A 13,523-nucleotide genomic window follows, 5' to 3' on the forward strand; every position below is an offset into this window, starting at 1 on the left:
AAAAAAAAAAAAAAAAAAAAAAAAAAATCAGATACTGCAAAATGGGCCATGAATATTTTACTTTAGATTTTAGTTAACTAACGAAAGCCCAAATGTCGCGTAGTCGGAGTATCCTACTTTCATCGGCGGCCACTTTAATTCTAATTAACGGCGGTGACAATGAACTCTCTGTTCACCTCCTTCCGCCGTAACCTCCTCTTAAACCCTAATCCTCACAACCAATTCCTTCTTCATAGATTGTTATCATCATCTCCCCGTTCATTCCCGTCCATTCCCGTTGAGCCTCTCATCCAACGGTTACAATCACCCGCCGCACACGATTCTACATGTACTCCGCCGCATCATATCGCCGTTCCCGATCTCTCCACTATATCGAATCTTCTCGAGAACACTAACGTTGCTCCCGGTTCGAGTCTCGCATCCGCTCTTGATGAAACCGGAATCGAACCGAGTGTTGAGTTGGTTCAAGCATTGTTCGATCGGTTAAGTTCATCGCCGATGTTGCTTCACTCTGTGTACAAATGGGCTGAGACGAAACCTGGGTTCACGCTTTCTCCTTCAGTGTTCGATTCTGTTATCAATTCTTTGTGTAAAGCTCGTGAATTTGAAATTGCTTGGTCGTTGATTTTTGATCGAGTGAGAAGCGATGAAGGATCGAATCTGGTTTCTGCTGATACGTTCATCGTTTTGATCAGACGGTACGCTCGTGCTGGTATTGTGCAACAAGCTATACGAGCTTTTGAATTCGCTAGAAGTTATGATCCTGTTTGTAAATCAGCTTCAGAGCTTAAGTTGCTTGAGGTTTTATTAGATACACTTTGTAAAGAAGGACATGTTAGAGAAGCTTCAATGTATTTAGAGAGAATAAGAGTGATGATGGATTCAAATTGGGTTCCTTCTGTTCGTATTTTCAACATTTTATTGAATGGATGGTTCCGTTCAAGAAAGCTAAAGCAGGCTGAGAAGTTATGGGAAGATATGAAAGCGATGAATGTGAAGCCGACTGTTGTTACTTACGGTACTCTCATAGAAGGGTATTGCAGTATGCGTCGTGTTGAGATTGCTATGGAAGTTCTTGAAGATATGAAGATGGCAGAAATGGAGCTTAATTTTATGGTGTTTAATCCTATAATCGAAGGTTTAGGAGAAGCAGGTCGGTTACAAGAAGCTTTAGGAATGATGGAGAGGTTCTTTGTTTGTGAATCAGGTCCTACGATAGTGACTTATAATTCACTTGTGAAGAACTTTTGCAAGGCTGGAGATCTCTCTGGTGCTAGCAAGATACTCAAGATGATGATGACACGAGGTGTTGATCCTACTCCGACTACATATAACCATTTCTTTAAGTATTTCTCAAAGCATGGCATGACTGAAGCGGGGATGAACTTATACTTCAAGTTGATTGAAGCTGGACATAGTCCAGACCGGTTAACATACCATTTGATCTTGAAAATGCTTTGCGAGGATGGGAAGCTGAGTTTGGCAATGCAAGTGATCAAGGAGATGAAAAACAGAGGAATTGATCCTGACTTATTAACAACCACGATGCTGATCCATTTGCTCTGCAGACTCGACATGTGGGAAGAATCATTCGAAGAGTTTGAGAATGCGGTGAGACGAGGGATTATTCCACAGTACATCACGTTTAAGATGATTGATAACGGGTTGAGATTGAAAGGGATGACTGATATGGCGAAGAGATTGTCAAGTCTAATGTCGTCTCTTCCTCACTCGAAGAAGCTGCCAAATACATACAGAGAAGCCGTAGATGGGCCGCCTGATAAAGATAGAAGGAAGTCTATTTTGCATAGAGCAGAAGCAATGTCTGATGTGTTGAAAGGTTGCAGAAACCCAAGAAAACTCGTGAAGATGCGTGGATCTCACAAGAAAGCCGTTCATGACGACGAAAACTCGATAGATGATGTAAACGAACAACATGGAGATGCAAAGGGTTTCGAGTGAGAGTACCCGGGAGTCTTGAAATCCTCAAGGTTGAGAATGGGCTTGTAACGGGCTCTTTAGTAGTAGAATGCAACGCCCATTTAATCTAAAATAAAACTTACAGATGACCTTTTCATGTAACCAGTCTAAAGCATCTTAAGCCTTTTCAGACACAACAGGAACGAAATAGAATTCAGACATTAAAAAAAAATGTAAAACAAAATTTTGTCTATAAACCATTTTGACTGATAAGTGTGTGTATTGTATGTATACATTATTAGATCGAATCTTACTAAAATTCGATCACGTGCCACTTGATATCATAGAAGTCTCTTACATAGACTTGACATATAAGTGGAAACGTAAAACAATTCGACATGTAAACATTCGGACCAAAAACTATAAACAAACAAAAGAAAAAAAAAAATTATTTGCAAAAATATTTAGAAAATAATATGAGAAGTGGGGTGAAGTGAATAAACAAGAAGAAAAACAAAGAAAGACAGAGGGAATCAAAAGATGCAGGAGGTAGTGAGCGGTCCCTCTCTTCTTCAATGAAGCCTACGTAACAAACACAGAGGATGATGACATTATTATAATAAAAACTCTTATTAGGTTTTGTAATTAAAAAAAATGTTTTGTGTGAAAATTAATATGTCAGCGAAGGTCAAGCTGCTCTTTAAAAGCAACATGCCACTGAGATGTGTTCAGATTTTTGGGGCCACTTCTTCTCTCTTCGTGTAGATTATTTCTAAATTATTTTTTGATAAACGTTTTGGTTTTTGGGTATCGAGGTTCTCAATCATATTTCATATATCATCATCAAATCATCACTTCCCAAATTTGGGATTCAAATTCCATGTGAATGTATAATAAAATAATTTTTTAAAGCGGCAACAAAATAATACTTCCTGTGTATCAAAATAGATGATTTTTTAGGAGTTTCACACAAATTAAAAAAAACATTGAATATTTAGGTATAAATGCATTTTTATTTATAAAAATATATTTTCATTACTATCAACTAATAGTAGTTCACTAAAATTTAAATTCTTAATCAATGATTCTTGAAAACTACAATTTCTTAGCATTAATTAGTAAAAAATTACAGAAAATCAATCTTTGTGATACAAATTTTTTTTCTAGAAAATCATCTATTATGATACAGAGGGAGTAATACGTAGTGCTTTAAAAAAAATAAACAAAGGAAAACGAATGTACAGTAATATTTATGGATTAATTTATTCTTAATACATGTAGAATTATGAAAATTAACTCAAATCTCAATTGGTCAGCCGATAAATAGTGATTGAAAATGGGTCAATGGAATAGATAGTCAAATTGTGATAGTTAATAAGTAGATTTGATTGGTAACCATGTACTGTAGAAACTATTTAATATGTATTGATTCCATAAAAAATGCATACGTATTTTACTTCATATTTTTGTCTGTTTATTAAAATTTAATTTTCTTAAATTCTTAAATCTTAATGCATACATTATTTTTTCTACAAAACATTTTCCCATAACTACTCAGCTAATTTTCAATTTTTTTTTAAACTACAATATCTTAGCAGTTATTAACAAACAGAATAAATAAATTGAAAAGCTAGAAAATTATAATTTTGTGGAAGAAAAAATTATCGACCTTTAAAAGAATAGAAGGATTGTTTGTGCTTCTAATTAATAGTCAACTAAGGGTGTGAATGGTTACAGCGGTTGAGACGGACAAATTCGTTTGCGGATTAGACCGTTTTTTATTTACCATTCAGCAGTGGTACGGTCCAAATAAAGCAGAGACAAGACCGTTGCGGACTAACTGCAGACTATTTTTGCATACAAATGGAATTGGTCCGCAGCGGTCTCTAATCCACCCAAAAATAGAACGGTCAAATCGCACATGGATTTGACCGCCGTGAACGCACTTACCATTCAAACCCTAAATATTAAATTTGACACAAGAGTCAACAAATCGTCTAAACATTTCAGGCCAGAATCTTCTAAAAGTACTTAACTTTCCCAAAATCTTCTGTTAACCAAGTATCTATGCGTACTTGACTTTGTTAAAACTATCATTAAATAATCATCACAACTTTCAAAATCTTTCCCATATAAAGCTATCAATCTTTTCTCATTAAATGTTGCTTCTAACTAAAATTTTACCCATCTGGTGATACGACGTTTAGATATACGAAGCACCCAAGTACAATGATATTTGCCTCTTCGTGCGTATAATATACTTACGTGTAATTTTCTAAAATGAATATGACGTAAACATATAAAAGAGTGTGAGAGAAAGATCTTGTCTGATAGTTCTCGTACGAAATGATCCAAAATCTGTCAGAGCTCCATCATTGTCGTCCTCGTGGACAACTGATCAAATGAATTTTTACGTGTTAATATTTAATACATGTGAATTTATACTAACTCAATAATATGACTGAGTTCTAATTTTCTAAATACTTTTTGTTGTTTTTCCAAAGACAAAAAGAGAAAGGCTAAATAATGTTTTAAGTCATTAACTAGGTAATAGGTAGACACTTAAATACTGAGGACAAGTTGGCAATAAATAAAAAAATTAATAATACTGCAAAAGTATGTCAAAGTCGTCGTCATCACTCCGTCACAGTCTATCCATATGTCAAAATGATGGCCAAATCATGAACCTACTATACATTCAAATTATAAAAATGACATTGAGGTTTGATAGTATTATATTGATATGTAGATGTGTAAGTGAATATAGCCAACTGTTTGAACGTGTGTGAAGTAGAAAGAACCTACAAAAGTAATCAAAATTAGATGGTGATTACCATACACGTTTTTTTTTTTTTTTTTTTTTTTTTTNGTGAAGTTATTAGTCCGGTTGAACAATATCAAAATTTTAGTATGTCTCGTTTACAGCCTAAATATGTTTTTCATAGATTGCAAATTGATGTAGTCAATCAAAGTAAATCTTTGTGGACTCCATGCAATATCTAAAGGACAATTCAGAGTTGCTACTGTGGACAATAATGAATTATATATCAAGAACTGCGTATCATGTCGTTAACTATACAGAGATGCACATATTATGAGATTCAAGAGATTTTCTGGTTTATATAGAAAAAGATTGGAAAAGGTATTTTTACTAAATAAAGTATTTGAAAAAATAAGATGTATATGATTCGATAAGAAATAGATTATGTGATAAGAAGACCATTGTAATAGTAGTAGTTAATTTTCTGTATGTCTGAATTCGTTAAAGCTAAATGGACTATTATGAGTAAATTAAAGCAAATTCAACTCATAACCAATTTACATAAATTGTCTAATTTTACAGCCAAAGGAGTGAATATAAACCAAATTTACAACACATGGTAGCTTGAAAGATGAGGAAAAAACTAGATAAATAAATAAAAACCTACTGTAACTCCATCAGGGATCATGAAGAAACAAACAAGTCAAACAAAATTGAGACCAAGAACAAAAAAAAGTAACTCAATTCATTACGATTTATTGAAATGAAGATGGATGATATGGGAACTACAAATATTCCTACTACTCAACGGGCCGTTAGATTTCATCCATTGGTCTTTTATATCATCAGCGATCTTAACGGCGTCAAAGGCTGTTCCTGAGAGTCCTCTTCTCGTGAAACCCACCGTGTAAAGTCCCTCCTCTCCTTTCCAACCGTTAGGAAATGGCGTTTTTGGCATTCCTTCTTTTGTGAAAAAACTGTTGTCCTGTAAAATTCAAAATTGATTAATTAAAATTACAGAATAAATATTTGAGGTGGGGGGCGATGAGACAAAGAAAAACATGAAAAAAAACAAAGCGAGTATTTGTTGTTGTTGTTGTCTTTAGAGATATATAATTGGTATTTTTTGGGAATTTTATATAGTGAAAAAGTTTTATTCCATTTTGCATGGAGAAAAGAAGAGTTTTGGAGTGTTGTTCCCTTTGTTGCATGTGTTGTGTCCATATCATAGAAAGCGATGGATGATTCACTAAATAAGAACACTAAAAACTATTATTGTTTATATGTAGTCCATATACCTTATAATATGCATATCCTTATCATTTTACCATCGCCATCACCATCACCGTTATTCTTGAAAACGAAGTTTTTAATTGCATGCGTATGTTGTTTGGTTCCACATATAATTTCATCATCATCACATACACACACATAGTCAGATACTATATAGCAAGAGAGAGAGACAGAGTGATTAAGTACCTTAAGCCAATAGGGTACGTTACTCTTATATCCGGTCGCTAATATTATCGAGTCGAATTCAATTTCTTGCCCGTTTACAAACTTTGCTCCGTTCTTTGTTATTTCTTTCACCGCTTGCGTCACCTAATAGTTAATAACCACAAGACAAATCAATTCATAACTGTTGGAATAAACAAGTAAAATATTAGCCACATTCACACACCGAAAGTACAAACGCACGCATGCAAACTATTCATTTATCTAATCTTTTAATTCTAGAGGAGAAGAGGAAAAAAAAACAAGATTATGAACTTACTCTAATGTGTCCTGATCGGATTAAAGAAATGGCGCCGACATCAAGAACCGGAGTTTTACCGGTGACGTTCTTAAGCTCAATTGGTCCTGTTTTAGGTCGTCGAAGGCCTAAATGGTCGGTATTACCCAACGTAGAATTAGCAAGAAGTAGGAGAATAGTGTCCACTAGCTTTAGAGGAAACCATTTCAGTAGTGTCATTGCTATTCCAAATGTCGATAGGCCAAAGAAGTCTCTTGGTAACACATGTACCTGCGTCATTTAGTTATAATAATTGGTTAGACCCGGCTCCTACATATAGTTTTGATAATGAGCATGATTAAAAAAATTACTTACAGAGTTTCTAACTACCATATGAGGCAGAGCATTGTATCTACAAAGATCCAAGCTGACCTCCATCCCGGAGTTTCCACAACCAACTACCAAAACCTTCCGGTTTGCAAACACCGAACCGGACTTATACGCACTAGTGTGAACAACAGATCCAGTAAACTTCTTCAAACCGGGTATATCCGGAACCACCGGTTCAGCGTTTTCCCCTGTGGCAACCACCAGCCACGTGGATGTGTATACACCGTCTTGCGTCTTCACATTCCATAGACCAGAGACGGCATCGAACTCGGCTTTCTCGACGGTTTGGTTAAACACCGGTTTGATATTAAACCGGGCAGCGTATGACTCAACGTAGGAGATGAACTGTTGCTTGGAAGGGTATTTTGGAAAGTTTTTAGGGAAAGGCATAAGAGGAAGCTCGCAAAAGTGTTTAGGGAGATGGATTTTGAGACGGTCGTAGGTTCTTTTTTGCCATAGAGAAGCTAAACAGTCGGTTCTCTCGAGGATAACCGATGGTACGCCTCGGTTTGATAAACAAGCCGCTACTGCTAAACCGGAGGGACCAGCACCGACGATGATCGGACCAGGAACGAAGATGTGACTAGGCTCTAGTTCTCTACAAGTGTCCATGTCGATTAATAAGAGAGAGAGCGAGAGAGAGACTAAGTAAGGAAAGGAAGGAAGGAAGAAAGTGTCTTTATCTTTTCTCTGACGATCACACACACATGCACCTAATAAGTGTCCTGTTTTAGGGTCTTCTTTTGATTGTTTCTCGGGAAAAACCAAGAAACCAATGTTGGAAATTATAAAGAGAACGCGTAAGATGAGGTGTAAATGCTATAGAGAAGGCGTGAGAGAAAAGGAAAGGATTTGTGTGTGTGTGTGTGTTTCTCAATAAGTAATGGGGGTGGGAGAGAGAGAAGAGAAGTGTTGTGATGTGTGTATAGTGTAGGGAGTAGAGTAGGTCTAAGAGGGGAAAAAAATGGTGTAGATATTAAATATAACCCACTGGAAAAATCTTTGCCATAGATTCTTTACTACTAGTCAAACTATTTTGTTTTTCTACGATTAAAGACTACATTTTTTTCTGCTATATATGTCATTTAGCAAAAAAAATTTGTATGTCGTGGCTTTGCTCCACAAAAAAACTGTCCCAAACATTATAGAAACCAAAATAAAATATAAAAATATGCTAATTGAGAAACAAAGTTATATATTTACAATATGTTTACATGACTTTGATATAATAGGGTTTTAATAATGTGATAATTACTAAGAATTTACATTAAGATGCAATAATGCGCGATTACTCTTATGCTTAACATTTTTAGTACTTTGATACTCTGCGTGAGCAAACATATGTTAAATTTAATTTTCTCTATACGTTTATAACGAACAAAAAAGTTAACTACAAAAAAGACAGTGTTGATGTAAAAGTTAAAACATTGTCTTTTAAACACTAAACGAACAATCCGTTGACGTGTAAGTATATGATATTTGCGTTGACGTGTTTGATCACATTTATACAACTTTTAATAATTAATCTTCTACCGAAAGTTTGTTGAGGTCAAGGAAGTGGAAAACTTATATGTAAATAAATGTCTAATACTCAAATACTATTGTTTACTTTAACAAAGGTTTAGATGGCCTTCTGACCTTCTTTCCGTCATTACATAAATCTTCTGTTTTGCATCATTACATGAAACTTTACAATTCAAAGTTTATAATTTTTTTTATAACCAGCATAAATTATAGTATAGCATACAACATCGTTCTATTTTTGTTATTCAATTGAGATACACAAACTCTCGAATAAGTGTTGTCACATCTACTATTTCTCAGAATTGTTTTTGTCAACAACATGCAATATGTAGAAATTTATTAACTGTTACTGTTTAACTCAATGTAGAATCTTCTGTGCAATTTTGTTTTATGTCATAGGCTTTTGGTCTCCCTATGATGCGTGGTTTCATTTTCGTGCGAAAGAAAGATAATCAAAAGATAACAACCTCTATTCTAGGCTTTGGTTTTGGGGGTGGCTGGAGGGATGATATAAAACAAGCACAATTAATGAGGATTGCACCAAACACATAATTAATAAGTAGATATGTGGAAAATGTAATTGAGTTGCGCATGACTGACCACTCCTTCGTTAAATGTCAACTAATGCAGCCGACCTCCACTTCCCCTATGATCTCCTCTGAGGTTGCAATATCAATTTTTAGCATATTTTATGCGAAGCCATCTTTTTCAATGCAACTAATTATGAAACATTTAATTCTAGATTGGATTTTATACTGGACGCAACAACATAAAGTATATGATATGTCATCTATCAATTAGATAATTTAACTAGCTACTAATAGATTTGAACCAAAATCACTTTTATGAGATATCATTACCACACCAAATCTGAGGGATCTCATTCATCATCCAGGTTTTGCAGCCAAAGAATGTGATTTCTAATTGATTTATTCACATGTGTTAGATGAATTGTTTTTTTCCGCATATATGTTGTTTATACTCTTTAGGGACCTGGATAGTTGGATGTTATTCTAAATGAAAGAAAGAATGGGACTTATTTAATTCAGAAATGTATGCGCGTGGTAGTGTTTTAAGCGGTAAATTAATTATTTAGTGCATGCTAAACCTCATCTCATTGATTAAGGTTTCACACAGTTGATTAAGACGTAAGCGATATCCCACGTAAATGTTAAACTATATTAACTTACATTCGGGGTATTATCTAATCGATTCAAACATAAAACTATATATGCTTTGACCTAGATGCATATTGTAATAATTTGTACGTAGACCCAAGCAATCACCCAAATGTTTTGTCCACTCCAATCAAATAAAAAAACCTTATCACTGTCAATATATGAGGACTGACTTCATCTTAACAATATTTAATCAACATGCCGATTCTTTCATGTATCATCCCTTTTATTTACGTTATTACTCCACATATATGTCTAATATATGACATGCTCAACTTATTTTACAATCCTTTTAATTTGCAAATAATTTATAATTAAGTATACATACGTGAGAAATATTATTTTTATAGTAAAAAAAAATGTGTTAACCTAGCAAATATACTTAAGTTTATTCATTAGCAAGGTAAACCAAAATAAATAAATAAATAAAGCTAGCTAGGTAAACCAAAGATGCTTATTGAATATAAGTTCAATCTAGTTTAAACTATATTCTGCACAACACAACCTTTTCAAAGCTCAAGTGTGTATTAGTAAGAGACTAATTAAGAACCACGTCAACTTGAAATACTTGGACGAGAGCTAAATGTTTCTTTTCTTACATAAAGATAACTACAACTTCAAAATCAAACAAATTATATAGACTTATTATTTATGCATGCTTCGTATAATAGAATGGTCCATACATGTGCTTTTGTTAATTAAAATGGTCCTAACATTCAGTTAAATAGAGCCTAGACTCATGAGTAAGCTAGCTGGTAAGAAAAATACAAGTTATACAAGTGTATCAGCTACTATTAAACTACTCTATATGCACGTTACATAGTGTATCGATGGTCCCTTTGGTTAAACGAGGAATATTGTGGTTCTTGGATGGATCAACATCAGCAATCTTGTATAAACTATCGATAATGGCAAAAATATGAACATTACAATGTAGACAAAAGAATTTAGGGTCCCTCAAAAACGTCATCTTCCTCTGGCCTTTTCTTCCATTTCTCCTTCTGCAATATCCGACTCAATGCTCTTTGGAATTTTTCTGTCAGGCTTGAATTTGCCCTCAACCTCAATACCATAGTTACATGACCACACTGATAAGTGATAAACATTATATATGTACCATAGACGCATGTTCGACAGCTGAGATAGCTTCAACGTGAAATTTGAGACGTACGTTAGGATTAAATTATTACCCCTTGACATTTGCATCAGTATGCGTAACAGTATAAGTCACTGATTCATTACAAATAAATGTGATTTTGGAAAACATGATACTTTTTACGTAATATCTTATCCAAACTGTCATGGTCTTGTTAATCGTAGTAGTTTAAGATAGGAAAAAGAAGTTTAATGGATGGTCCACACTCCACATTCTTAACTAATGCATTTTGTGCGACGCATCACATGATTCACGTCAGTGTTTTTTTTTTTTTCTTCTTTTTCTTCTCTATAACGGACAATAGCAAAAAGGTGTAATATATATATATATATATATATAATTATCCCAAAATATCATAATATGGTCTAAAAATAGTATCCACCATGCAAGACAGCAAGAACCAACAAAAAAGCTAGAGTGACATATTATGCCAAAATGCAGATAATGAAACGATTATGTGGCGATAATAAATACATAAACTTGTAAAACAAGGACAGGAGCGTCTGTAGTCCAACGGTTAGGATAATTGCCTTCCAAGCAATAGACCCTGGTTCGACTCCCGGCAGACGCATCTTCTTTTTCTTCTTTTTCTTGCTTCCACCACCACCAGCTTGGGTCTGTAAAAACACAGAAATGCTTTTATTTTTTTCATCAGTTTTATAAAACTTGTATTCAAAGTATTAATAGTTTCTACATTGACGTTCACAATGTTATGCTCATGTCTATTATACACACAATCACTAACATACAAATACAACATCTCTCACATCAAATATATACATCACTAGACAAGGGGAGCACAAGAAAAGAATGGCATGTTTCTCTGCTCCAAAGAAAAACTGCCACCACCGATTCCGTCATGATCCAGACCTTGCTTGACACGCCCTAAACGCCTTGCATACAAAACTTGCTCAGAAACAACAGGCAATCTTATTCTCTGATATTCCTCTAGATCCAAACTTAGGTTATTAGGTCCACATTTCTCCAAGCATTTCCCTAGCACTTCCGCATCAAGAACCGACATGTTTGTGCTTCTTACACCATGAGGGGTCGTGGGATGAGCCGCGTCTCCAACCAGCACAGTGTTTCCCCAGTAGATTCGTTCTAAAGGGTCACAGTCGTAAATAACATTAAGGAAAGGATCATTTGTTTCTCTCATGAGTCTCGCCAGCTCGGGGATCCAGATGGTTTCTGCTTCTTGATGCATCTTATTGATCATTTCTTGGCTCACTTTTAGAGTAACAGAGTTGCCCTGATATCGTAATTTCATAACAACAACAAAGCAGAATCAATAGAAACTACTTAAAACACATTCTAATCAAACCGAGAGAGGAATTAGTCTTTTACTCTTCGTACTTTCAGGTCAGGCTCTGGTTGATTGACATACCAAATCCAGTTGAGGTTCTTGTTACAGAGCTCGTAAAACACGGTATGAGTCTGTTAACCGAGATCAAAATACAAACATTTTCCAAGATCCGGATACAGTAACAGTTTCTGAGTTCCCATTCCCTGAGAAATCAAAGACCCCTCTCCACGCGCAATAACCAGAGTACCTTGCATAATAAAAACAAATGATCCAGTTCACAAAATGTTTGCCTGATTCCATATTGTATCTAAAAACTGAAGATCAGAGTCTCATTTCAAACCTCAATTTGAGGTCAGGTAAGAATGCATTCCGAATCGAAGACAAACACCCATCTGCTGCAACGAGCAAATCTCCTTCAAATTCAACCGTTTCTTGAGTTTCCATAACTAAAGTCTTAACCTTTACAGTAGAATTATCTTGTGACATTGTGAAAGACAGAAACTTGTATCCCCAAAGAAACATGGATTGAGGCAAAGCGTTAAACAGAAGAGAGTGAATGTCTGACCAATAAGATAATCGGAAATCAAAATTCTCATCTCTTGTTAGAATCCTCGTCACTTTCTTCTCGCTATCAGTTGCCTGACTCTGTAAACAAACCCACACAACAGACACAAGATAAAGTTAAAAACTTTAGCAGAGCTGGGAAATTACACTGCGATTGTTTCAATTGTCGAACTAAACTCTCAGTGTTTTTTTTTAACCTGATCAATCGAGAGAGGTAAGGTGATTTCATCTAATAGATGTGGACGACGAAGCCAGGATTTGATGATTTGGCGAGCCTGAGGATCGAGTCCAAGCCCAGCACCAGTAGGACTCCGAGCCGGGGGTTCGGAAGATTTCTCGAGCACCAAAACATCCCAGCCTGCTAACGTGAGCGAGTGTGCGCACGATACGCCTGCGATACTCCCTCCTACTATGATCGCTTTCCCCTTCTTCTCCCCCATCTCATCAAGTGTTTACTCTTCTTCTGCTTCACAAAATGTTAAACGATAAGTGTTCTCTTTTAACTTAATGAGAAAGGTTAGAAGCATGTGGGCTTTTACAAACCCGATATATAGCCTCAAGGCCCAATCATTTGATAATATCCCATTTGAGTTCATGAGAACAGAGAAAACTAACAATACTGTAACAAGTACTAAGAAACTGAAAGCTTTGTTCACTGCATTGTCCATCTGGTCCCTTGTCGTGTCAATACTGTAACAACTAACAAACCACCGGGATGAGGTTTTAGAAAGTTTCGAGCTTAAGAGAAGTCAGGGATTGCTTAACTGGCACACAATGGTTTGTTATAAGGAAAAAAAAAATAAGTTGCCTTTTTTTTTTGGGTTGCCGCATTTTTCACCTCTGTACTATTTTCAAATCAAAAAGTTTTTTCCTTCTTAGATTTTGGAGAGTTACATATTTCGACACCAATTAACAGTTGTATGGTTTTTCACCAAAAAAATAATAATAATACTAATAATCAACAGTTGTATGGTCATTTGCATATGAACCCC

The 13,523-nt window shown here is 35.2% G+C and overlaps 2 protein-coding genes, 1 non-coding gene and 1 pseudogene across 3 annotated transcripts; 2 read left to right on the plus strand and 2 right to left on the minus strand.

The window, feature by feature from the left end:
* LOC104705394 (pentatricopeptide repeat-containing protein At5g11310, mitochondrial-like) lies at positions 95-2,069 on the plus strand. The gene has a single exon (XM_010421386.2). The coding sequence runs from the start codon at positions 160-162 to the stop codon at positions 1,960-1,962; it is 1,803 nt and encodes a 600-aa protein (XP_010419688.1). The 5' UTR covers positions 95-159; the 3' UTR covers positions 1,963-2,069.
* On the minus strand, positions 5,418-7,719 carry LOC104705397 (probable indole-3-pyruvate monooxygenase YUCCA4). Its single transcript, XM_010421387.2, has 4 exons — positions 6,789-7,719; positions 6,456-6,704; positions 6,161-6,283; positions 5,418-5,666 (listed from the first exon to the last, which is right to left on the minus strand). The coding sequence occupies exons 1-4, from the start codon at positions 7,413-7,415 to the stop codon at positions 5,430-5,432; spliced, it is 1,236 nt and encodes a 411-aa protein (XP_010419689.1). The 5' UTR covers positions 7,416-7,719; the 3' UTR covers positions 5,418-5,429.
* Positions 11,161-11,232, plus strand: TRNAG-UCC. The gene has a single exon. It is a non-coding gene; the product is annotated as a tRNA-Gly (tRNA).
* On the minus strand, positions 11,333-12,988 carry LOC104705398 (annotated as a pseudogene).

Source organism: Camelina sativa, chromosome 8, assembly GCF_000633955.1.
Source record: "Camelina sativa cultivar DH55 chromosome 8, Cs, whole genome shotgun sequence".
Taxonomy (NCBI): domain Eukaryota; kingdom Viridiplantae; phylum Streptophyta; class Magnoliopsida; order Brassicales; family Brassicaceae; genus Camelina; species Camelina sativa.